This window comes from Pristis pectinata, chromosome 2 (genome assembly GCF_009764475.1).
Source record: "Pristis pectinata isolate sPriPec2 chromosome 2, sPriPec2.1.pri, whole genome shotgun sequence".
Taxonomy (NCBI): domain Eukaryota; kingdom Metazoa; phylum Chordata; class Chondrichthyes; order Rhinopristiformes; family Pristidae; genus Pristis; species Pristis pectinata.
The window spans coordinates 60,772,773-60,800,595 of NC_067406.1; the positions used below are offsets into that span (position 1 = coordinate 60,772,773).

The window sequence follows — 27,823 nt, forward strand, 5'->3', positions numbered from 1 at the left end:
TTTATTTTGCATTTATTTGCACCGTGACCACCTTCAAAGTGTTGGTGCAGTCCAAACTGGCAGGGCCGAGCATGCGCAGTTGTGTGTGGGGTACGCAGCCTGATTTACTTCCTTCATAACAGAAAGAGTGAGTCGGTCGGGTCGGGCAAATATTTATTTTTCTCCCTGTTAGTTATTGTAAAAGTAGTGGAGATTAAGAACGGCGAAGCTGTGCGGAGGCAGTATGGAGTTTGAAGAGTCGGGCATCGGCGAGGAGTGCGGCGTGTTCGGCTGTGTGGCGGCGGGCACGTGGCCGACTCACTTGGACATCCCGCATGTTATCGCCCTAGGACTGGTGGCGCTGCAGCACAGGTGAGCGGCGGAGCCCCGGCCCCCGGTGCCGCTGCACCGTAACCACCCGGCAGCGGGCTGCAAAACAAAAAAAAACATATTCTCATTCAGAGGCAGTTTTTTTTTTACCCAGAGAGTGGTTGGGGCATGGAATGCGCTGCCTGGGGTGGTGGTGGAGGTAGGTATATTGGTCAGATTCAAGAGATTAGTGGATAAGTATATGGAGAAATTTAAAATAGAGGGATATGTGGGAGGAAGGGGTTAGATAGTTTTAGGTGAGGTTTAAAGGTCGGCACAACATTGTGGGCTGAAGGGCTTGTATTGTGCTGTACTGTTCTATGATTCCAGGAGTTCAGTGAACTGTTCCCTTAACGTCGTTGTTCTGCAGCGGGGAGATGCACGAGGGATCAGTGTTTCTTTTCGTTCCCAGTCTTTCCACAAACTCTTTAGACATTGCAGATGTTGGGAGATCCGAAATAAAGTTAGAAAATGCAAAGATCAGGTAGCACGTGCAGGCAGAAGAACATTCAAGTGGAAGACCTTTTCTTGACGAGACCATTTAAGTATATGAGGCCGGTAGTATATTTTTTCGAGTGTTTCTGCTAGCTGATCCTTTTTTGTTTGATGGTGGGAAGGAAACCGACACAACATAGTGGAAGGAAAAATACTGTATTGATTTTGTGTTTATAAGTATGCCTTTTAACTGTACAGAAGCAGATACATGCAGGTGCTAAAATTTGATTAAGAGCAAATCCAACAGTATCTATGGAGAGGGGGGAAAGTAGAGTTAATATTTCAGCTGGACCATTTTGACATTATTGGATGTAGTTTTGAAGCTGGTTGTACTTTGCCAGTTTTTGGTTACAGGAAACAGAAAGTTCAGTGCTACCGTTTACTTATTGAATGGCTTGTTCAGTTAAAATCAACTTTTTATAAACCTTTTCCATATTTGTCAGTGTACTAGTAATATTCAGCATTGGCACTAAAATGCATTAAAACATCATTTTGAGTCTTATTACAACAAACACTGTTTTCCTGCCCTATCCCCACATCCCTTACTTTATTTATCTACCTATGGGAGAATTTTATTCAGTTAGTACTTTGCATTTTCGTACACTGTATCGGTGCCGAGTCATCAAGAATCCTGTGAATATTTTTTAAAAATTTCTGTTGCATTCCTGTATTTGGATGATATGTGCACTTATAATTAATCTAGTTTTTACTATCTGTCCTCTAGAACAATGTTCTGATCACATGTATTAGATTCCCCAGTGTAATCTAGAGTTAATTATACATACACACCAGTAGAATCAAATATTTCTATGCACACAAACTTACTCTCACCCTACTTAAACTAAATGCTATGCATTTATCCCTGTATTCCTTTCTCTTGTACTTTATTCAGTAATGGGATGTATGTCTCACACAAAGGAAGATTGTTATGGTTGCTGGATGTTGCGTTGCAGCAAGACCTAGACATCCAAGCAAGGGTTGATAATTAGCAAATAACATATGTCCCATGAAAGTGCCAGACAATGACCATCTCCAAAAAGAGTCTGAGCAACTACCTTTACCATCTCCAAGTTCTAACACCATTAATATTCTTGAGTGCCACCATCCTGGTTCCTCAAAGTCTATCCAGCATCAACTAGACAGAAATCAAGAACGTGATGGGATTTTCTTCATTTGCCTTGAAGAGTACAGCTTCTGTAACATGCAGGAAGCTCACTCCCATCCAGAACAAAGAAGCCTGCTTAATTGTCATCCCATCCACCATCTTAAACATTCATTTCCCCCCATCACTGATATTCTGTGGCTACAGTATGTGCTACAAAATGTATTTCAGTTATTTACCTGATAGAACCTCCCCAAATCTGTGATCTCTACTACCACGGAGGGCAATGGATGCATGGAATCACCACAGCATTTAGATTCTCCTCCAAGTTGTACACTATGCTGACTTGGAAGTGCATCATGTTTCCTTCAACATGGCTGGATCTAAATCTTGGAATTATCCACCAAACAGCTTTATGGAGTACTTTCACTAGAAAACTACAATGATTCAAGCAGGTGGCTTGCCATCATCTTTTCAATGGCTCTTGGAGATCAGCAATAAATTTCAACCTTGTAACCAATGACCAGATACTAGAAAGTAAAGCTCTTTTCTGAACAAAGATATTAGTGCAGACTTATGGGTAACTTTTCCAGAAACAAAACTGCTTTCTTGTTGAATCCCATGTTTCTAATTTGGTCTTGTGTGCATTTAATATACTTCAGTTGCTTGTAGTGAGTTTGACATTATAACCGCTTTATGAGCTAAGAAGTTTGTTCTGTATTTTTTATGTAATTAAATTTTGAATAACATTTTTAATGGGGAGATGTACTAGTGAGGTCTGGATTTGATCAAGCTGTTGGTGATGTGAGTGAGCTTGCAAAGGATCTTTCATGCTGAGGCAGTGTGAATAAAGACAGGAAACTTCCAGCATAGATTCCTTCCAGTGCTTCTACGAAAACTCAAATGTAATATGTTAAATGATGAGAAAAATTAAATAAAAACTGACTGCAATTGAGTTTTGTTTTACTTTCAGTGAACCTCACCAATAACCAATAGACAGTGGAAATGCTCCTAATGCCAATGTAATTAAAGGGTCAAATGCTGTTTAGCAATTATGCATGATCACTGAATGGATGCATCACGAGTTATTTATTTTTTATATCCTGCACACGCTCAACAATTTGAAAAACTATTCAAAGAATACAACAAACAGTGTTCCTAACAGGCTTGTTATTTTTAAATAGGCGATAAGGTTCTGCTGTGAAAAAATTCCTCCATTACAGTTTGCTCCCTGTTTTCATACCTCTAACACCCCTTTACCCCCTTTCAACCCTTCAGGCATTCCTTAAAACTTATCTCTTCCGCAAAACTTTTGGAAATTTACCCCAGAAATACATCATAATGATGCATAAATTTTTGTTTGATAATGTGAAATAGCTTATGATATTCATTGCTGTATGACAAACATTGTTATCAGAGTAGCATTGAAGCCAAGGAGACCACTTGATATGGAAAGGTTTGTGTCTCTTTAGTGACTGTTTTATCTGGTAGATCTTCAGCATATAATTTTAATTTGCCCTTTCCAGCAGCAATCAGGATCATTGCAAACTCTAAAGACAATTTCAGGTCCCCCTTGTAACTTCTATTTGCAGTCCCATACAAATGGTAGAATTTATGCAGGACAAGCCTTAATAGAGAAAAGCTGCTGTAAAATCCAGAACAGTTATATAAAGAACAAGAGAGGAAGAAGCCAATGATCAGTGTCTGGAGTAGAAAATTAGCAGAATCGAGTAATGGAATGTGAGATGGAAGCCAGAAATAGCTACTCATTTCAGCAGGAACCAGTCAGATTATTATGTGTTAACTACTATCAAATTGGCCATGTTTTCTACTAAACAATCAGACCCAAAATAGCAAAAATTCAGTCTATATCTTTGATTAATGTAACCAATGCGCAGCACAGGCCTACTTGTCCTCACCAGTCTGCTTACTGCAGATACATTTGCCCAAGATTGGCACCTCCTTAGTGTAAAAGGGATAGATGGGATGGCGTTTGTTCGGTGCTTACATGAAGGATTCCTGACACTGTGTGTGGACAGACCGACTAGAGGAGAGGCCATACTGGACCTGGTACTAGGCAATGAGCCTGATCAGGTTTCAGACCTCTCGGTGGGAGAGCATTTTGGAAAAAAAAAACACAAAATAAAAATAATACAAAGATTGGTGGTGTTGTGGATGGTGTAGAAGGTTGCTGTAGATTACAACAGGATATTGATAGAATACAGAGCTGGGCTGAGAAGTGGCAGATGGAGTTCAACCTGGATAAGTGTGAAGTGATGCACTTCGGGAGATCAAATTCGAAGGCAGAATACAAGGTTAATGGCACGACTCTTAGCAGTGTGGAGGAACAGAGGGATCTTGGGGTCCACGTCCATAGATCCCTCAAGGTTGCCGCGCAGGTCGATAGGGTTGTTAAGGCATATGAGTGTTGGCCTTCATTAGTCGGGGTATTGAGTTCAAGAGCCGCGAGGTGATGTTGCAGTTCTATAGAACTCTGGTCAGACCACACTTGGAGTATTGTGTTCAGTTCTGGTCGCCTCATTATAGAAAGGATGTGGAAGCTTTAGAAAGGGTGCAGACGAGATTTACCAGAATGTTGCCTGGACTGGAGAACATGTCTTATGAGGATAGGTTGAATGAGCTAGGGCTTTTCTCTTTGGAGTGAAGGAGGATGAGAGGTGACTTGATAGAGGTGTACAAGATGATAAGAGGCATAGATCGAGTGGACAGTCAGAGATTTTTTTCCCAGTGCGACAATGGCTAACATGAGGGGACATGATTTTAAGGTGATTGGAGGAAGGTATAAGGGGGATGTCAGGGGTAAGTTTTTTTTAACACAGAGAGTGGTGGGTGCGTGGAATGTACTGCCGGCAGAGGTTGTGGGGGTAGATGCATTAGGGACATTTACGGGACTCTTAGATAGACACAAGAATGATAGAAAAATAGGGGGCTATGTGGAACGGAAGGGTTAGATAGATCTAAGAGCAGTATAAAATGTTGGCACAACATTGTGGGCCTGAGGGCCTGTACTGTGCTGTAGTGTTCTATGTTCAAGACAGTGTTGGCAGGAGTAATCATCACACAATCCTTGTGCTGATAATGTTCCATTTTCAAGGAACCAGTTGTAACCACTGAGCATGTATTTATATTATAACATTAAATACCCCTATGGAGTGCTGTTTAATCTCTTGATGGGGAAAAAACTTCCCATTTTGTTTCTCAAAATTCTGGAAATCTCTGCTCAGCTGTGCATTCAAAGCACTGTTGAAATTGCTTGAGATTTGCTTCCAAGGAGTGGAAAAAGTTAGAAATTTCACAAGTTTCAGTTGCAGAGATAGGGGCATGGGTGTTGGAGAGAATGAAAGAGAAGATCTGACAGGGTGAAGATGAGGAGAGAGAGTGAATGACTAGAGTGGTGGTGCTGTCTGAAAGAGAGTGGTAAAAGTCAGTGAATAACCTGAGCTGTGTCTGAAGGATGTATAAAAAGGTGTTAAGGAATGAATTCTGCAATACAGGAGAAGAAAAAAAAAATCACAATGCTGTTAATGTGAGATACATTTGAATATTGAGTCATTAAGTTTGTGAAATACCTGGTCAAAAGATGAGGTGTTGTTCCTTAAGCTGACATTGGAATAATGTAGGATGTCAAAGATAGGGTTCTTACTGGAAGTGTGATGAAGAATGAATGTTTGCAGATATTGTTGTAATAAGAAAACATTCAAAGAGTGCGTGAAATGCTGGCCTTTATTTCAGGATGACTAGAAGGTGTGGTACAAATCAAAGCCCTGGTTAGACTGCACTTGCAGTGGATCTACATTACCCATGCTTGAAAGTCTATTTGTATGCCTCAATTAAGGGTGCTGACATCTGGAAAATTATTGTAGTACACAGTCTGACTTGAGGAACTTGCCTCTTATAACTAGCTAATTTTATTTTACAGATCACCTATAAAGACAAGTTCACTTTGATGCTTGTTCAATTAGTTTAATTTGGAGCATTAGTGCGAAACTTTGTGTTAAAATGAATGAGAACAAATGTTAACCATATTAATAGGAAATTTAAGTGTATAAATTTACTTGGAATAGTCCTACCTCTTTGTTGGGCTAACGTGACATGTAGCTAATCTACTGTCTAGGATGTCCGATGTTAAATTGGATATATTAAGGGTTATGTGGACAAAGGGGTTACTGGCACTAAGACTTGATAGCCCGATGGTTATCCAGAAACAACAATTATGTAACAATGTTGTTTGCTCTTTGCTAGATAAAACCCATTTATCAATAACCAAATGATTTATTTGTACTACAAAGTTCGTGTTATTTAAACAGAGCACTATTTGTACTGAGTGTGTTAGTAGTTTAATTTATTACTGATAGTATAAAATTGTGTAAGAATTGATTCCTTCTGGAATGTCTTCCCTCTCAGTTATCCCTCTCACTTGTGTAAATGTTTGTCTAGATGTAACAAATAACTTTGCTCCCTTTACTTTTCATTGAGTAACTATATTTGATAATTATTTAAAAGGCAAGAAATCTGCCTAATTATGAAGAGTAAGCTATATCATAACCAAAATATTATTTTTGTTTTAATGTAAAGCAAATTCATGGTGATTTTTACCATAACATTTAGAAGTTGAGTGAACTCTAATCAATCGAGTTCTTGTATCTAAATGCTGTGATACTAAACTTGTAGTAACTTCACTGTTGGTCAAAGAAGCACCTCTCACACTTAGCTGTTCCCCAAACTGTGTAGTTATATCATGTGGTATATTTCTCCCTTTACCTTACTTCCTCCCCTGAATGCTTAATATATTGCAAGTTTTCTTCACAATGAAAATCATTATCACATTTTGACATTTGTATAATTTAATGTAACATATTATCCTCCCCAGAGCAAAGTTAGGTTTCCCTTTGTCCTTGCCTTCCATCCCAGCAGCCTCTGCATTCAACAGATTATCCTCCATTATTTCTGCCACCTTCAATGTGATGCCACACTAGATGCATCTTCCCCTCTCTTTCCTTTTTGGCATTCCTCTATGTACCCTAGTTTGCATTTCCATCTCCACCAACATTTGCAACCCTTCTCATGGCACTTTCCCCTGCAACCACGGGAGGTGCAGCTACTATATTATTACCTCTTCAGCCATCCAGGACAGAAACGCTTCTTGCAGAGTTACTCATGCTTCTTCCAGTTTATTGTACTGCATTCTCCTCAACATCAGAGAAACCAAATGTAGATTCGTGATCACAAGGTGGAATACCCATTCAGACTTCCAGTTGTCAGGAAACTCTTCATCTTACTCTCACTTTGGCCTCTCTCACTATTCTAATGAAGCCCAAAATAACGAGGTGGGGTTGGGGAGAGCTGAACATTTGATCCAATAACTAAGCATCTCACAAACATCAGGACTCAACATTGAATTCATTAATATCAGATAACCAACCATTATACTTGATATTCAAAATCATCAACCCATTGATACTGTCTCTATGGCTGTCGCCCAATATAAGTATTTTCAGCATTCCTTTTTATTTCAAGTTTCTGGAAACTGCAGTGCTTTGCATCTCACTGTTCCAGCATTCTTTTTTCTCTCTTCTGTGTCCTCATTCATCATCTTCTTTCCACCTCCTCCGGACAGATCAGCTGTGGTTAATGTTTTTGCCACCCTCTGAGGACACCATCACCATTTGCATCATGTGGTCTGTCTTGGTCTGCATCCAACTACAGACATTCTCTTGGTTATCCCTCCTTTGCAAGACAAAACTTGAGTTATTTTTAGTTGTTTCTTGTCCTGATGAAAGGTTAATTCTTGAAGTGTTAATTTTGTCTGTCCACAGATACTACCTGACCTGCTGAGTATTTCTATAGGTTTCTGTTTTTATTTCGGATATCCAATGTCTTAGAAAAAAACTACGGTAATATTGCTTTTAATTTGTTCACTTGAAATAATCTTAATTTTATAAACTAATTGTACAGTGCACTGTAGGATGCTCCAAAGTGTCTTGAATATCAATTTTTAAGGCAGTAGCAAGGAATACAATTATCTAACAAGAGAAATCCAAACTTTCTAAAGCAGATGAAAAAGTAATCTATTAAGAGATCTCTCCATGTGCTTTCAGGTATTACTCTGTTGTCTGATCTCTGGTTTGTATTATTCCAAACTGATGTGTTGGGGAGAAACAATAGAATTGTGTGGAATTTTGTCAATTTTGGCAAACAGATATGGAAGCAGTACTGCGTGCACGAGATCATTGGAATATTGTTTATCACATTAGAGTGTTTGTTTTGGATATGAGATCCTCTTGAAATAATTAACACACAGGAATGATTTTTGTGCATTGCATTTTTAAAAGAATAAAGTTAAAATGGTTTGAATTTCTACTTAGCGGAACTCAAAAGTTATGGAGGGTAATTGCTTTCAGTGCAAAAACACTTGATTTTATTTCTAAACCATGTACTTTTGTAATTATTGTTGAAACTTCTGAAAAATATTCTTTTATTTTACAGAGGTCAGGAAAGTGCTGGAATTGTGACAAGTGATGGGAGTTCCTCACCATTATACATGACACACAAGGTATGTCTTCGTTTTTACATTGTATTGATCTAAACAACATAAAATAGTTAACTTGGTGGATTTTATCAGTTTACTTAATGTCCAAACTGATTTCATGTTCGTTTGACTGGACCACCCAGGAATGAAAATCGTAAAATCAAGGGAAACTGCCTTTTGGCCAAGAACTTACAGTCAGCAGTGAAGCACGATTTGTTGCTGGCCTAAGAAAAAATGCTCCCCAAAAGACTGAGAAATCTCCATGGCAAGCATTTTCTATTTTCCAACTTTATCAGTTGTGGGTTCAAGAATCCTTGTAGCCAGCAGATGCCAGAGATGCAAAAATAAACATTTTTAATTAACAGAGTTTCAAATACAACGTGCCTCGTGTACATCATTTAAAGGTTGCAACTGACATAACAATAGTGCAATTTTTAAATCCAATTTTAATTATTTGTGCAGCTATTTCAGTATATAAAATATTTTTTTAAAGCATAATCTTTCTGGAACAAAAATTATCCAACTCCGTTAGATCTCATGCTGTAAGAAATAGAAGCAGGAGTTGGCTATTTGGCTTGATGTGTCTACTCTGCCATTCAATAAGATCACAGCTGATGTTTTGCCTAACTTTCCTGCACTTGCCCTATATCCCTTGATTCCTTTAATACCTAAAATTAGATGAATCTCTGAATTGAATATACTTGGCGATTGAGCTTCCATAATCCTCTTGGGCAGAGAATTCCAAAGATCACTACCCTCTAGCTGAAGAACTTTCTCCTTGTCACAGCCTCAAAGTACCGACTCCTTATTTTTAGACTGTGATATCTGGTTCTAAACACTATAGCCAGGGAAACATTAGCTCAACATCTACCCTGTCAAGACACTTAAGAAGTTTGAATATTTCAATGAGATCACCTCTCATTTTTCTAAACCCATGAGTATAAACACACGCTGCTTAATCTCAAAACTGCCATCCTAAGAAATAATTTGGTGAACTCCCTCCTTTGCAAATGTGCTCTTCCTTGGGTAGGAAGACCACACCTGAACAAAATATTCTGGATATGGTTTACACAATATTCCAATTATTGTTTCACCAGGGCTCAAAGTTATTGGAGCAAAACATCTCTATTCTTGTATTCAGATTTTCTTGCAAGAAAGGCCATCGTACTGTTTGCTTTTCTAATTGCTGAACCTGCATGTTAACTTTCAGTGATTCATGTATAAGGACACCTTGATCCCTCTTATCACCATTTAATAAAATGTCTTTCAGTCTGTTGCTATTTACTTTGCTTTTTTCTTTCTACCAAAGTGAATACCTTCGTATTTTTCCATATTATGTTCCTTCTACCATGCCCTTGCCCATTCACTTTCCTGTCTAAATTATAATACAAATAACAAGATTACTTGACTTTAATTTTGTAGGGATTTATTTTTCTTATAAATGCCATCTAAAACAAATTTGGAGGCAAAGCTGCAGGGCCCAAGCCATTACATCAATAAGTTGGGCAACTGCGATTAATATTAGGTATAAGTAAATACTTTAATCACTGAGGCTGTAACTTTAAAAGAGAAGATAAAGATACTCCAGGATGAACTTTGGTCTTTGCCTCATCAGTTTAAAAATTGTAATGAATTGCTATGTCCATGATCTATTGTTTGCTTTCATTATGGGTTTTTAACAACTTACTCCATATTGCTTCCCCAAAAGCTTCCTTTAAGGTGAATGCAATTCCATGTGTTAGGATAAATTGTAACAATAAATTTTATTACAGTTTTTACTTCTTTGAAGTACTGTTCAAACAAACAGCTATTGACAGTATTTTTAAATCCTGGAGTAGAAATGCAACTGTGGTAAATATGTATTGAATGCAGTTGCCTATGTGTTATGTAAGATTTCCAAAATACATTCAGAGAAACACTGTAATTATCAAGAATTAGAGGTTTTTTTGTTCCCCTTTGAAACTGTGATAGTTTTGAGTTCAATGTTATGGAGATCATGAGTAGCTCTAAAAATGTATTTCTTTTTATAGGGAATGGGCCTCGTAAACAATAACTTTCGTGAAGAACAAATAAAAAAGCTTCGCGGTGGAAATCTGGGTATAGGACATACGCGATATTCTACATCGGGTATTTCCGAATTACAGAACTGTCAGCCATTTGTGGTGGAAACCCTTCATGGAAAAATTGCTGTAGCTCACAATGGAGAATTAGTCAATGCAAAAAAACTAAAAATGAAGGTACAGCATTGGTCTAATTATATCTGATGAAATATTGATAGAAGAAAGTATTGTATTTTGAACTATTACTTTGCCTTTTAGTAAATGTTAACTCTTCACAACACAATAGATTATGGATGGATAAGTGAAATGAGATTGAATTGAGATGAGATCGAGGTCCAAATTTCATTTCCTGGTAAATATGTTACTTAAATTTGATGTTTGTGCAATTAGCGCTCAGTCACTAGCACTTGCCTCGTATCAAAAGATTTTCAATACAGCTCCCATTTCATAAACTTGAGCTCAAAAATCAGTACTGACATTCCGTTTCTATAGTGACATGCAATCTTTTTGAACAAGGTACAAAACATTTAGTGCTCTGAAACAACTGAAGTTTATGGTGGGGGCTGATGAGGCTAATGACTAATTGCTCAGCTGCTGTTCCTGTCTAGCACACAACTCAGCTTTAAGGTATGGTTCTGGAATGCCTGGTACAGTTTTGCACCTCATTGTTACATGAATCCTTCATTCGTATGTTTATGGTCACTGAAAAATTAGAGAGCATAAAGGATCCTTTGAAGTCATTGAGACACTGCAACTAATGGTTTCTCCCTTTCCTTGTAGAGAAAAGGCCTCTGTTGTAGTGCTGAAGTGGGTTTTGTGTGATTGCCAGTCATGCCTCATGATTGCATGACCTTGTGACATTAAGTAGATGAATAATAAGTATTACTCAGGTTGCTCCTGAAATATGGATGTACAGTGAAACAAAGCATGATTTATCCAAGGCAGCCAGTTATTGCACAGATATTTATAGATGAAGCAGAGGGAAATAGCACCTCAATTTTAATGCAGCCAAAGCAATATAATTGCTTGGGTTCATTGAGGCAAATCGCCATCTAGCAATTGCACTAACGAGAGGCATATCCTATTCGCATTCCTGCAATTCTCTGTGACAGCTGCAATCTGATTTGAATGATCCACTGAGAAGACATCAACTCCATTGCCAATTCATCCACAAAGCTTGCTATTTTTGCTTTGGGAATGCTCAAGTTGGAGCATTGCCTAAGCAAAGATAACCCATACCATCAATGAGTTGTAACTGCATAGAAGGTGTCCATGTGGATCATCAAGTCCATGCTGGATCTTTGTAGAACAGTAGTCAGTCCCATTTGCCTGTTTTCAGCCCTGCAAGTTTATTTCGCTCGTGCCTATCCAACTTTCTTTTGAAATCATTGATCATTTCTGCTTCCACTGGCCTCTTAGACGAGTTTGACTAGGTTATTATTCCACTCGCTGCATTTTAATTAAAGTAATAACTTCCTCACATCCCCATGTATTGCTTGCTCAAAGCCTTAAGTCTTTGTCCCTTAGCCCTTGCACAGGAAGCTAATCAGAACAGTTTTCCTTTGCTTGCCTTTTCACAGATGTCATATAACCTTATCCTCATCACCTCCATTACATAAGGTATCTCTTGCCCTTGGATTGTCTGATATGGAGCTTAGAACCTCAAAGTAGTGCTCAGATGTCAATATTGAGGAAAATGTTTAGAGGGGTTATGTTTCGAAAAATACTCTTCAATTTCAGTAGATTTATTTAAATGTATTCATTGCAGAAATTGGACATTTGGCAGGATCAAATGTTCAAATTTGCCATAAATTAAGTTACTTTCAAGGAAGCTCATGTTCTTCCTTATTTGGAATAGGCTGTAATTTTAACTTAAGTGCCCCCAGAATTGATTAACATTCCAAACAATTGTGTTAAGAATCCCTAAAAGTTTCTACATAACACAAGAACAAGCCCCTCAAGCTTGACCTGCTACTGAATGTGATCATGGCTAATGTGTCCCAGGTCTCAACTCTTGTGACAGTTCCACAAATTCCCCATTATTCAAAAATTTATCCACCTCCTCTTTAAATATTTCTAGTTATGTAGCCTCCATTACCAATGCAGTAGAAAAATCCAGATAGTCCTCAGCCTCAGAAGAAATTCCTACACGCTTCACTTTTAACGACCAGCCCCTTACCTTGTAACTATGTCCCCTCATTCAAGCTCTCCCATTAATGGAAACATTTCAACATCTACGCTGTCATGCCTCCTTAGGATATTATGTTTCAATAAGAGCACTCCTTGTTCTTCTAAACTTCAAAGAATACAGAGCTAACTTCTTAGCCATTCTTAATAGGTCAACTCTTTCATCTCAGGAATTCCATGAGGCGATGTTAATTCCTTGCCAAGTAGTGCCAATAGGCACAGGTGGTGTAGAGCCTGGTTGAATTTCGGCATTGGTGAAAATTAGCCCAGGTGTGGTTGCAATTGCACTCCACTCTGGAAGTTGTGTTTATGTGCGTATGATGCTGGAACAAAAAAGTGCTGGTGTTTCTAGGCAAAGTTGTTTACACTCAGGCATTTAAAAGAGATGAGGATTAGGTGGAAAGAGTTATAACATCTTATTCTCATGAAGTCATAGAGTCATACAGCACAGAAACAGGCCCTTCGGCCCATCATGTCCATGCTGACTGTTGCACCAATCCATATTCATCCCATTTACCCCCTCGAGATCCATGGCCCTCTGCGCCTTGGTGATTCACGTACTTGTCTGGATGCTTCTTAAGTGTACAGAGTCCCTGTCTCCACCACCACCTCACACAGTGCGTTCCAGATTCCAACCACCGTCTGTGGCGAAAGATTTCCCCCAGTTGCCCTCTAAACATACACCCTCTTGCCTTATACCAGTCCCCACTTGTCTTTGATCCCCTCACCATGGGGAAAAAGATTCTTACTACCTACCATATCTAACCTCGTCATAATTTTGTATGAGCCCCACCAGGTCACCACTCTCACTCCTCCGCTCCAAGGAAAACAAACCCAGCCTATCTGGTCTCTCCTCATAATTGAACTGCTCCACTCCAGGCAACATCCTGGTGAATCTCCTCTGCACCCTCTCCAGTACATTCACCATCTCTGCAATAGTCTGATATTATTGTCACTGAGGCACTGTTAACAAACTGGGATGCAGAACTGCCTGCTGAAGATGGTGGTGTTGAATGGTGGAGCTCCTTTTTTGTGTGTGTTCTTCCAGTGTAAGCAATAACAATTTCAAAGCTTCACATTGAATGTTGTATTTTATACCTGTTGTGTGCTTCAAGTGGAATAAAATAATTAACTTCTCAATTGATATTGCAGGTATTACGTCATGGCGTTGGCTTATCAACCAGCTCTGACAGTGAGCTTATTATGCAACTTCTGGCTTTGACACCACCAAAGGAAGAAGCTGACACACCAGACTGGGTGGCCAGGTAGAGGAAACCATTTTCCTAAGACTTCTAGCTTCATTTTGCAAAAGTACAACAGTGATTGTTTTAAGTCCAGTTAATGTATAGTTGGATTTGCTGCATGGTGTAACCCTGATATAAATTTGGGTGAGACTCACTGTAGTTAGGAAAAGCTACTCATACTGACAATGATAATGCAATTGGTGCAAATGTGTTTTTTGCATAAAGCAGTTTTATAAGTAAACTGGCCATATTCTCTCTTCCTAGTTTTCTATATATGCTATAAAATATATGTCCAGCCTGTATATTTAAGTAACAAAAAATACATTAATTGTCATCATTCAAACAGGGAATTAATGGCATATTTTCAAAATATGGTATGTTTTCCAGTACCTTTAATCATTATTAGTAAATCATTTTTATTTTAACAAATGGAAGAATTGAGGGGGTTAGGTATATAAACAAATTAATATAATTTTGCAGTGTACTGAGAGTAGTTACCAAGCTGAAGAATATTTGTTCTATTTTTATTAATTTATGTAGAAAGCTCATTGTGATTGTTAATTTAATTGGGTGATTAGCAATTCAGAGTTTGAGTTTGGAGTCTTAATAGATTTGACATTTTTCAAACTAATCATCAATTTTTAAAATCAGTTTTCTGTCTTTGTATAAAGCCAACTTGAAAAAAGTCATTTACTGTGATTCTTAAAGATTATACAGAGGAATATATTTTCATAATGGTTTATTAACATTTTGTCTTTTGCTAGTTGCACTAAAGCAATCGTAGCACTAAAATAAAACATCAATGGCATTTTATAGTACAATGTAGAAATGTCCGAGTGCAATTGTTAGATAATTCCGGACTTTGTACAAGTTTTGGAATAATCTTTAATATATATGTTTTAAAACGACATCCAACATGTTAAAGTTGCATAAAAAATGGTTCTCATTATTTTTCCACTGTTTGTTGAAAAAAGTTTTGTCGTTTACTCAACATTTAACAAGAAGAAAAATCATTAACTAACCTAAGTGCCTTCTCTACAGGGAGTTGAGTTGCAGATTTACCAGGAGCTGCTGCACATTCACTCGTGAACTTCAGTGTTGCAATGCTGTACGAAGCTGTGCAGCTAGCATGACACATGGTGCAACCTCATGACATCAACCCAGATACAAAGGCTTGATGGTTGAGAAGTAACACCGTGCTGGCTGTTCACAGAGGTTATGCAAATTACGTGAACTCATGAAATGCAATGAACTAGATAACAAAATTTCTTTTACTTTGTCGCTATCAATATATATTGAGGCAGTGAGAAGTACAGACAGAGTCCATGGAGGGGAGGTTGGTTTCTGTGATGTGCTGAGCTGTGTCCACAACTCTCTGCAGTTTCTTGTGGTCACAGGCAGAGCAGTTGCCATACCAAGCCATGATGCATCGGATAGGATGCTTTCTGCGGTGCCTCGATTAAAAATTGGTGAGGGACAAAGGGGACATGCCAAATTTCTTTAGCCTCCTGAGGAAGTAGAGGTGCTAGTGAATTTTTTTGCCCATGGCGTCTCTGTGGTTGGACAAAGACAGGCTATTGATGATGTTCACTCCTAGGAACTTGAAATCCTCAACCCTCTTGACTTCAGCACCATTGATGTAGACAAGAGCATGTGCACCGCCCTTACCCCACTTCCTGAAGTCAATGACCAGATCTTTTGTTTTGCCGACATTGAGGGAAAGGTTGTTGTAATGACACCATGTCACTAAGCTCTCTATCTCCTTCCTGTACTCTGACTCATGATGAACTTCCTTTGGTAAATCCCCTCCCTTATTTGGAATGTGGAACTAGATGATAAAAATTAAAGGAATGATGATGCCTTTTCACATTTCCAGTTGAAATCTGCATGTTAGGGGGAGGAAAAATGTTTTCAAATATAGTATTTATGGCAAATATTTGCAGAGAATTAGTTTAAACTCCAATAAAGCTAGTTGTGTAACCTAATGAAGAGAATCTTGTGGTTTTGCTTGTTGCTGATAATTGGGAAGCTCAAATGGCCAATATTGATGAAAATAAAAAAAAACATGCTGGAAATCTGAAATAAAAACAAAAAATCCAGACAAATCTCAGTAGGTTAGGTAGCTTCTGTGGAAAGAGAAACAGAGTTCATCAGAACTGGGAAGAGAGAAAAATAGTTTTAAGACCAATGTTGATCTTCATTTCCAGGATTAGAAATTTAATGACTGCAACACCTACCTCTTACTCAATACTGCTTATGTATAAAGATGTAATCTATGCTGTCCGTGACCCTTATGGAAATCGTCCCTTGTGCATTGGCTGCCTTGTACCAGTTTCCGAGCTGCATAGTTCAGGTAAGAAAAAAAATCTAGGAATTAAACTTAAAATGTGCCCCTAACCTTGTGTGTTTTTGTTTCGTGTATGAAACCTGTTAACATCTAATGTCCATTTTATTTCTCATTTATTGAAAAGACCCAAAATTTGGTATTTAAATTCAGACCTTGTTCCCCTTCCCAAGTTGCAGGAAAGTATTAGAATAATGAAAATAAAGACTCCTGCATCTGAGCACTGTGATTTTAGCTACAGTGGGTATCAGGATCAGTAGGTGTCTGGTCATGGAGAGGTGGGAGGTCCAAATTTTGTGAACTTGAATCACCTGACACTTTTGGGACCCCAATGTTATTTGAAGCATGCAGGTTGGTAATCCTGGTGGAATTAGATTGACACTATTCACTGTACTGAATGTAAATAAAATGGTCTTAATGAGAATATGCTTCACCTGTTGTCTTTCCAGTCCATTATGGGCTGTGATGTTTCATTGATCGTTGAAGGGAATTTGGAATTTAATAGCTTCATAGAGTTTCAGTGGCCTTGTGAGGAAGTTCAAAAAATAGTAAAATGATATGTACTATGTTCTGACTGTCATACAGAAGACAGTAAATTAATGGCTAGTTAATAAGATTATTCCTTGGATGACTATTTCCAATTTGGATGAGTAGCTTACCACTTGGCATGGATGATGTGTCAGATTAGTCATATTCGCCAGAGAAGGAATGGCAGGAATGCAGTATTTGTAGTGGTAATCTTGGGACAGGAAGACAAAACTAATGGAGAAAACAGCCCATATCACCCTGGTGTAAAGTACTCGTTCTTCATGTACAACTGCTCAGAGTAGAAATATAGCTTAAGTAAGGGCCACAATAGATTATAAAATATTGAAATAAAAGTTAGATGCCTGTCTTTAATATCAAGAGTGCATGAAAACACAAATTTCCCTTTTCAGAGGGTGTGAGTTCCACAAGAGGACTGCCTGAAGTTGTCTTTCCTTTGCTTGTACAGCATTGAGGAGTACAACTGATGATTCTTGTTTTTTTACATTTGAACCAGCTGAATTTCCCAAGTTGAGCAAGCCAGTTTCTGCCATTATAATAACAGACTTTTCAGCTGTGATTTACAGTTACTCTGAAATTCTCAACTGTAAAAGAAACATTGAGTGGTACTTTTAATAAGATAAGCTGCTAAGTGCCCAGAAGAGCTTATGAAAAATTGTGCTCGATTCTCAAAGTCAGCCAAGCTTCCACTTTCCAAAAGATGTGCTCTGATTAACCACTTCTGTCGACACATGCTCTGTTCCCTTCCCCTACTTAAATCTTGGGCCCTAATTTCAGAAATCTGGTGAGGTTAGTAAATGGTTCCAAGCCAAGATAGTAATTGTGGTCGCCAGGTAGTCAAGAAATCACAGGAGGAATGATTTGCAAGCAATTACACTGACAAATAAAATTCGGTATGAAGAAGTGAACATCCTCATTTGTCTTGCATTGAATAACCTTGAACTGGTAAGGCATCCAGGAACATCCAGCCACTTAAATGGAAATTATCAGACAGAAATAGTTGAGAGTTATATCGCACAATAGCACAGATTCTGTTAACCTGAAAATACACAGAAAATACAGGAAATACTCGGGTCACTGACTTTTTGTTCTGATGAATTTCTAGGTCCAGGTCTGAATTTAAAACTCAGTCCTGGTTAAAACAGGATGTGAAGAAAGGTCTGGTAGGTGTAAGTTAAGTCTTAAGTAGGTGGCCTGAGAAATAGTGCAGGGAATCGAGGATAGAATTTGTCTTGGGTGCAAAGTAGGAAAAGGTTTTGACTTACTGGGGACTTGCTATCAGACAATTGATTTGATAACAGGAAAGCAATTTAAGGGTTGACAGTTGGGGAGGCTAGGAAGGGCAACATTTACTCATCAGACAAGCAGATTACATCCGCTTAAAAGTAGTAATGCTTTTATTTTGGGTCAAAACTTTCTGAAGTTGAAATTGAGATTATTTAGCAATTGTCTGAAATTTTTGGATGCATTTGTGCTTTTTCTTTTGAATGTAGGAAAATCAGATATTGAAACACATCCTGAAGGATGGGTGGTTTCTTCTGAATCGTGTAGTTTCCAATCTATTGGAGCTAGGTAAGGCTTTATTTTGACATTTTAATTCGGGCTTGGTGTATCTGTAGACTTGTAGCTTGCCTAGCATGTATAATATGAAGGCTACAGCTTAAAGGCAGGTTGGTTGCTGAGACAGGTATTTCCATAGGTGAATATGCCTCTGAAGATTCTCTCAGAAAACATTGGGAGTTTCAGGGGTTGTGGGCAGTGCTGGAGGATTGGGGCAGTGCAATTTCTGGGACTGGGCAGAGTGTGGTTTGGTCAGCATTTGGAGAACAGAGCCCTGAAGAGGGTGTGGATGGTTTGGGGGGGGGGGGGGGGGGCCTCACAATGGGGAAGAGAGCAGGAGAATTGAAAGAGAACGAGGTGAGTAAATGGGAGGGAGCTGAAAAGGAGGAGGGAGACTGTAATGGGGTGGGAGGTGTAACAGAAAGGTAGAACTGAAGCTGGGGTGTGGGGGAAAAGATCAGGGTTGGGAGGGTTAAGAGAAAGAGCATGTGGTCAGGACTGTGTGTGTAGAGCAGAGACCAGTTTTCAACCAATTGCCTTTGGGCCAATACCATGCTCTATCAAGTCCCTGTGATGGCTGGTGTGCAATGGACCCCTTTCATTAAAAGAATTCATGCACAGTACCTTCCACTTCTCAGAACTGGAATGGAACCAAGTCATCCTTGACCCGAGGGCATTGACGAAGAAAAGAATAATTCTAAAATTTATTCCAAGCATTATAATACAAACAGAAATGACTCCTCCCTGCTTAGACTCCTTTCTTTTAAAGGATGAGTTAGTTGCATCTGTCCTCTTGTGTTTAAAAATATTTAAGTGTGGTTTCTTTTTAACATCACATACTAGAAATAGCAGCAAGCTATTAATGAGGAGTTGTATTCAGTAAAAGCTATTATCTACTATTTCCTAAGATTTAAAAGAAATTGAAGTTAAAAAGGGCAAAGACCTACCAAATGAGAGTTAATGGTACTCTTTTTATTTTCTGATCATGCTGTTATTGGTAGGGATGAAGTAGAATTATATTAATAATCTTTCTAAGTCTGTGAACATTATTGAATTATGTAAAACTCTAAGATCTACACATTATTCTGTACAACAGAATGCATTTATGTAATGTCTTTAATGTGGTAACAAACACCAAAGCAGTTCACAGAAGTGTTATAAAATAAAATTTAATATAAGTTATATCAGGAGATATAGGACAGGTGAGAGTTGACCATAGAAGTTTACAATGCAGAAAGAAACTATTCATCGTATCACCTCCCTGCCAGCCATAGAGAGCTGTCTAGCTCTTTTCTTGAGTTTCTACCTTGCCCAAGCTTTGCAAGTAATTATTTCTAGATATGTCAAAATGAAGAAATGAGATGAGTGTAGGGCCAGGGAGATGGCATCCGCCAGAGACCTGATTTGGCGGTAGGCGAATTGCAGTAGGTTGAGGTTGTCTGGAAGGCTTGAGTTAATGTGCCATGACCAGCCTCTCGAAGCACTTCATGATGGTGATTGTCAGAGCCACCAGGTGGTAGTTATTAAGGCACATTAACCTGTTTTTCCAGGAAGATAGTGGTCTTCTTAAAGCAGGTGGGAACCTCTGATTGAAGCAGGGAGAGGTTAAAAATGTCTGCAGTGGCAAACAGCCCCCCTTCTGAGCTGATAAGGAAAGAAAGGTAATTGATGAAGCAGCTGATGGCTGGGCCTAGGACTGCACAGAGGAACTACAGTGAATTCCTGGACTTGGGTTGATTGATCTCCATCAACTACACCTGTGTTCCTTTCTACGAGATATGACTTAAGCAATCGGGACTGTTTTTCCTGTGATATCCAATGACCTCGGTTTTACCAGGCTCAATGACCTCAATGCCACACTCTGTCAAATGCTTCGTTGATGTGAAGGGAAGTTGCTCTTGTCCCTCCTCTGAAATTCATTTCTTTTAATCCATGTTTGGATCAAGGCTGATATGAGGACTTGAGCAACATGGTCCTGACAAAACCCAACGTACGCATTAAATGAGCAGGTATTGGGTAGTAATTAGCACTTGATAGCATCATCCATGACACTTCGATTTGTAGATTGATTGGGTGATAATTAGCCAGATTGAATTTGTCCTGGAGTTATTGATGGCTGTCTCTAAGGATCAGTATTTAACTCATTTCTTCACAATACCATGTGAAGGTATTGTATGGATTGCAGATAAAATTGCAAATGGCAACTATATTTGTGGGCTTTAGTACCTGAAATGATAAAGATGAAAGCAGATCTTGATATGTTGGGGAACGTGCCTGTGTCAGGAAGATATCATTTAATGTAAGCAATTGTGAAATTGACTTTGGGTCTAATCCCAGGAATGCATTAGGGTTATGCAGGGTTACATGTTCAAAGCTGTTTGTAAAGAGACTGGAGCCGTAAATGATACTGGTTTTCAGAAGTACTTTAAGATCTACCATTAATATTTGTATTTTGACATTACTACCTTGTTGCCATTTATAAATATTGAATGAAGTTTGGAAAAATTCATAACTATTATTCCTCTACTATTTTTCTAGGTATATTCGTGAAATATTACCAGGAGAAATAGTGCAGATTTCTAAGAATGGAATCCAGACACTTGATGTTGTACCAAGGGCTGGGGAAGATCCACCTGCATTCTGTATCTTTGAGTATGTCTATTTTGCCAGACCTGATTCCATATTTGAAGGTAATTATGAACTTTAACAGAATTCTTTGGATAACTGCTTATAATTTTTCATATGGATCCTGTTGTAAAGTATAACCTGGTTTACTAAATCTTCAACATTGCTGTAGTTATAAAACATTTTTAAATTTTGTAATAAAGGTTATTTGCATTATTACAAATTGCCCTTTAAAGGAATAAAAACTACAGTTGTCTGCTGTAATTATTATATTTTGGCTCATGCTACTTTGACAGTTCTGTTTATAGTTACAAAATGGGCCTAAAATCAAATCTACATTTTGTATTTTTTGTCATGATACCTTGTTTATGCATTAAATCTTACTAAAACTCCTACTTCACATGTAAATTGCCATACTAAAAAAGATTTTTTTGTTTAGTTAAGGCAAGAGAAAATTGTTATCCCAATTTCTTTGTTTTTACATGTTTTTATACTTTTCAGTGCAGCTGTGCAGTGTTCATTTGTATATCATTTTCCTTTCCTTAATAAGGACAGATGGTCTATACAGTCAGGCAGCGATGTGGGCGGCAACTTGCTATTGAGGCACCTGTGGATGCAGATTTAGTGAGTACAGTTCCAGAATCAGCAACTCCAGCAGCACTTGGTTATGCACAAGAGGTATGTAGAGAACTCCAGACTCTTAAACCAGTGATCAAAGAAACTGTAGTTAGACTTGTAGAGCTATAAAACATAGGAGTAGGCCATCTGGGGGATTGTTCCGATGCTGGCTTTTTGGTGGAGCCATCCAATTAATTCCAAACCCTTGCTTTTTTAGAAAGTTATTATTAAAACTAAGTTTACCAAACCTAGCAGCATTAATGAGATCACTACAACTTAGTGTATAAGTTTTGTTTTGAAGTTTACTTGTGTCACATCCTGATTCTCTTACTAGTTGCCTTAAATTTGTGTCCCATAGTTGTAACCATCCTGTCATGAAAAACCATTTCCTTTCTGGCACCTGAACAAAAATTTTTAACCTGCTCGGCTTTGAGAATGCCCTTAGCTGCTTCAGTCTCGCTTTGTTTTTCTAGTCTCTTATCCTTTGTAGCATTCTATTAATCTGTTTTGCACCTTCTAAATCCTTCCCAAAGACTAGTCCACAGAAATGAATGCAGGAGTCAAATCGGGGTTTTCTGAAAGATTAATGTAACATCTTTACTTTTGTGCTCTGTCTTTATCAATGAAGAATGCTTTGTGTATGTATGCTTTTTATAAATGGCCTTATCAAATTGTCCTACCCTCTACAAAGAACTACGTGCATATACCTCTTGATCTCTCTGTTCCTGTGTCCTTTTAAAATTATATAGTTTGGTTTGTATGGTCACGTTTATTCTTACCAAAAAGCATAATTTCTTTCTTTGAAATTAATTTCATCTGTTTTACCATTTCATCAGTCTTTTGATGTCCTTCTGAACTCAATTACTATCTTCTGTGTTCACTATGTTTCACTGTTCTGCATCACCCACAAAATCAAATCATGCTCTGTTGACTGAAATTTAGATTGTTAATCTATAAGGAGCAGTGCGCCTAATGTTAAATCCCAGGAACTGCATTTAAATAGGCTTAGCAGAATTTGATTTTTTTTGTTAAATATAGTAACATAAATATCTAAGAATAATTAATTTTATTTCTTTTTATCAGTCTCTTTATTTGGATTTGTACAAAATTAGAAGTGTTGGCTGGACAGTTAGTCAATAATATGCCATTAAAAGTTTTATAAACATTTGTGAAAATATAAAAAGTAAACATATATCAATTAACCGTATCTACTTTAATTCCTATGTATTTGGCAACAATTCTACATATGGGGAGTAGGGATGAAGAATCAGATCTTTTGTTACATTTATTCATGATGGATTTTTTAATTTTTTGCTAATATATGTGTTGAAGGTCAATATTTATCCATGTTTACTGATGTATTTTTAAATCTAAGCCTACTAAGTACACACTTAAGACTTCTGACCATTTCAGTAACCCTTCCTCTTACTACATCAACTTAGTCAAAGTGTAGTAAATATAGTAGCTATGTAACATTGCAGTATCATGGATGCTATACAAGTAGGTTTCAGTGACTCAAAACATTGCAAAGGTTCCCCCAAATAATAATAGAATAACATTCTTGAGAAAAAGCATAATTCTTCACTCGCACACACACACACCCAACCCACTGGCAGTTAATTCAAATACTCTTAAGAACAGGAATCTTTTAAGATAAAAATTAGGTGATGTTAATTTGGGGGGAGGGGATTTTCATGTCGTTACTTTGTTTTTTTACAGGCAGGGCTGCCTTATGTAGAAGTACTGTGCAAAAATCGTTATGTGGGCAGAACTTTCATTCAACCAAATACAAGACTGCGGCAGCTTGGAGTGGCACAAAAATTTGGAGCCCTGAGTGATAATTTTGCTGGAAAGCGGATTGTGCTAATAGATGATTCGATTGTCCGTGGAAATACAATTTCTCCAATCATTAAAGTCCTAAAGGAAGCAGGTGCCAAAGAGGTATTAGTAAAAGATGCCTTGGAAGATGTTTTTGTTAAAATTTAACATGATTATACTATATGCATAACATGAAATATATTAATCAAATTAAAATAACAACTTTTTTTTAAAAAGTACCAGTTATATCAATGTTTACATAGAGCTTTTTTGTGCTTTGCTTACCTTTCAAAATGATAGAGCATTTTAAATAATCCAAAGATGTCTTGCTTTTCTAAATTTTATAAAATTACTTTCATAGGTACACATTCGTGTGGCTTCACCTCCAATAAGATTCCCTTGTTATATGGGAATTAACATACCAACAAAAGAAGAACTGATTGCCAACAAACCAGAATTTGAAGACCTTGCCGGATATATAGGTTTGTTGAACTATCTGTTTTGCCATGAAAAGTGTAAACTGATGATAATATAGCAATTTTTCATTGTTTTACAGGGGTTTATTAGGTCTGAAGTAGTGAAATTCTACTTGATTTTGTTTGAGATTTGGACCACTGCCAATGAAACAACATTCATCAGCACATTTAGTCCTGATGCAAGGTCATGACCTGAAACATCAACTTAACCTACTAGGTTCTTCAACCACTCTGTTTTTTGTTCCAGATTCCAGAATCTGCACTCATTTGTCCTTATCAGAACATTACCAGTTTAGATAATTTCACTAGTTATCACTGATAAATATGTAGTAGATACAAACTTAATTGCTTATAAGAGCAAAACAATTATTATTCTTTGCCCAGGCATTGCTCTGCACATTTATTGGGTCAGAACTTGCTGTCAGCAGTGAATTGTCCCTCCAGGGGCCCAGACATCCTTGACCATTGCTACACAACCATCAGAGATGCCTACTGAGCCACCCCACACCCACACTTTTGGTAAATCAGACCACCAGGCTGTGCTCCTTCTCCTTACATACAAACAGAAGCTGAAGTATGAGGATCCAGTACAGAAAATCATACAGTGCTGGTCTGAGGAAATAAATGAGCTTCTATGCAATTGCTTTAAGTCAGTAAACTGGTCGATATTCAAAGACTCAGCAGCCAGCCTAGGTTACTATGTTACCACTATCACTGACTTTATCAGCAAGTACGTTGAGGACTGTGTACCAAAGATGTCAGTCCAGGTGTTCCCAAACCAGAAACCATGGATGAACCGTGAGATCCACTCCCTACTGAAATCTAGGACTGCGGTGTTCAAATCAGGTGACTCTGACCTTTACAAGAAATTAAGATACAACTATCAGGGATAGATAGCTATCAGGGATGCTAAAAGACAATACCAGGCCAAAATCGAGTATCAGACCAGCTGTCAGTTGTTGCCGGGGTTACATGCTATAACAGGCTACAAAACAAAGTCAGGCAGCATCGCCGACAACTGTGCATCCACTCCCGATGAACTTAATGCATTCAATGCATGTTTTGAACAGAAGGGGATGGGAATGTCACCACCCACCCCGACAGACTTCAGTGCATCTAAATCCATTGGCGCCATTGCAGACATAAGATCAGTCTTCTGGAGAGTGAACCTGCAGAAAGCATCTGGCCCGGATGGTGTCCCTGGCCGTGTCCTTAGATCCTGCGCAGATCAGCTGGTGGGGGTATTTGCAGACATTTTTAACTTCGTGTTTTAATCTGAGGTTCCCACCTGCTTTAAGAAGACCACTTTCATCCTGGTACCTAAGTAAAACAAGGTAACATGCCTTAATGACTACTGCCTGGTGGCTCTGACATCCACTATCATGAAATGTTTTGAGAGGCTGGTCTTGGTACACATTAACTCCAGCCTCCCAGACAACCTCAACCCACTGCCAGAACAGGTCTATGGCAGATGTTATCTCCCTGGCCCTATACTCATTCTGGAGCATCTGGACAGTAAAGACACCTACGCTAGACTATTGTTTATTGACTACGGCTCTGCCTTCAATATTATAATTCCAAGCAAACTCATCACCAAATTCTTGAACCTGGGACTCAACACCTCCCTTTGCAACCTTTTCTGAAGTCAATGACCAGCTCTTTGGTTTTGTTGACATTGAGGGAAAGGTTGTTGTCATGACACTGTGTCACTAAGCTCTCTATCTCCTTCCTGTACCCCGACTCATCATTATTTGAGATACAAGTCTGAAAGCAGGTACCACCAGGCTCAAGGACCGCTTCTATACTGCTGTTATAAGACTACTAAATGGATCCCTGATACGATAAGATGGGCTCTTGACCTTGCAATCTACCTAGTTATGATCTTGCACCTTGTTGTCTACCTGCACTGGACTTTCTTTGTAACGCTTTGTTTCTGCATTCTGTTATTGTATTACCGTGTACCACCTCAATGCACAGTTATAATGAATTAATCTGTATGCACAGTATGCAAGACAAGTTTTTCACTGTACCTCGGTACATGTGACAATAATAAACCAATTTACTAGCAGAGATTTATCTTAGTGTTTCTTGGAGGTGGAATTTAATCTATAATGTTAGATTAGAGGTGTACCCGGTGTGTAAAGAAAGCTGGGATGAGATTTGACAGTACAAGATAACAATCAGCTCAACAAGAGTAAGCAAACAAATATTTTTCCCATAAGAAAATGGAAGAAGAGCCAGATGAAACAAATACAACATAATGGGCAAAAGTCATGAGGATATGAGGGAAAAGTTTCTTTGCAAAGAGAGTGATTATTATTTGAATTTACTGCTTGTGAACATTGTGGAAACAGTCAGGGGTTACAAAATTGAATTAAATAGGCATGATGAAAAGTAAATTGCAGACATATTGGGAAAGAGTAGGTAGATGGGATGGAACAGATGGCTTGGCAATCGATTATGTGCTCCAAATGTCCTTCCTTGTATGTCGTAATGATTACTTGATTCTAAGTATGGACTTGCCTTTTCTGGATCAGTCAATGCTAATTTATTGCCAGAAGCCACTCTGATCCAAAATGTCAAAGCACTGCATAGTGGCAGGGCCCTGCTCAACATAATGGCCAGAACAATCCCAACCCTGAGCATCAAAGCTCCTGAGGTGAAAACAAGCTTGACAGCTGCCAGATGTCTCTGACTTTCAAAATTCATTAAAAATCAATGAAAACATTTAATTATTGAAGCTGAATCACTCAAAACATTTTTCTAGTCATATAAAAAAGATTAAAGCAACTCCAATTAATTATTTCCTTTCATCTCTCATCAGCTATTCCTCTACCTTCAGTGGTCAGATTCTCTTGCACTTTAGCATAAGCATAGTGCAAGCTTGCTTCTGCCTCTCTTTCTTTGTTGAAACTTGACTATTCTTTCGTTGCCAATCCACCGATTTTAAAAAGCCTTCTTTTGGCTTTTGTTGGTCCTAATTTTTCCAGTGTAATCGCTCTAACCTTCTGTTTAAAGTTCCACTAGTTGGATTCTCTTGCTTTCTTTTGTCCTGAAGGTCCCAGAATGTTTTTTGTCCAGTTCGTTCTATTGGAATGAACTTCTGTTTTTAAGTTTGTTTTTGGTCACTATTATCCTCAAATGTTGCTTCGGTTAGTTTTTCTATTGAGAAGCAGACTAAGTAGACCCAGGGCCTTGCATGCAGCAGAAACATATTTATTGAGTCTGGAATGTATTGCAAAAAAAAATTTTTTCATCATATATATGTTTACTATTCCAATTTAGTTTTTGATAATGGAAAATGTACTTCATTTAAGACTCAATTTTTAATGCACCTATGAAATATTTTAATGCTAGTAATTTGATTAACTACTTCCTTGCAACTCTGAATCCAATGAGATTCCAGGACTTTTTGATTTATTTAAATCGAGCTCGAGAATTGTGATGATAAGAACTCAGTCAAATGGAGAGAATTAAATCCAGCACACTGATCTTTACCAGGGAATAAAAACATAGTTTACTTGTGTGAAGTAAGTTCTGTTCTTGTTCCCTGATAGAGATGGATAGAAAGAAAGATAGCAAAAACTAAGCCCAATAAGTTAATGAAAATGGCAATAATTCTGTCCAATATTTTAATGAAGATGGCAATAAATAGTTATTATGCCCAATACTATGTCCATTATTATGCCCATTACTATGCCCAATATGGTATTTTTTATGCCCTTTTAGACTGTACGTCAAACCTCTGAGTTGGCTGATGTAGGTGGCTGTAGTTCCTTTGGGTCTGACTGACCAAATTGGCAGCATCTTTCTGGTTGCGATATGCCAACTTCCCTTCTGACTGCAGTAA

The 27,823-nt window shown here is 38.1% G+C and overlaps 1 protein-coding gene across 2 annotated transcripts in view; it reads left to right on the forward strand.

The window, feature by feature from the left end:
- The first annotated feature begins 53 nt into the window (after positions 1–53).
- The window catches only part of ppat (phosphoribosyl pyrophosphate amidotransferase), a 34,910-nt gene continuing 7,140 nt past the window's right edge, over positions 54–27,823 (forward strand). Inside the window, exons 1-10 of one of the 2 annotated variants that reach the window (XM_052032001.1) lie at positions 54–351; positions 8,453–8,519; positions 10,526–10,732; positions 13,895–14,007; positions 16,194–16,339; positions 18,370–18,448; positions 20,975–21,126; positions 21,612–21,739; positions 23,399–23,620; positions 23,859–23,979. In XM_052032001.1, the coding sequence (XP_051887961.1) occupies positions 224–351; positions 8,453–8,519; positions 10,526–10,732; positions 13,895–14,007; positions 16,194–16,339; positions 18,370–18,448; positions 20,975–21,126; positions 21,612–21,739; positions 23,399–23,620; positions 23,859–23,979 (1,363 nt within the window). In that variant the 5' untranslated portion in view covers positions 54–223. The remainder of the gene's footprint in view (positions 352–8,452; positions 8,520–10,525; positions 10,733–13,894; positions 14,008–16,193; positions 16,340–18,369; positions 18,449–20,974; positions 21,127–21,611; positions 21,740–23,398; positions 23,621–23,858; positions 23,980–27,823) is intronic. The other variant, XM_052032009.1, reaches the window with a different exon arrangement.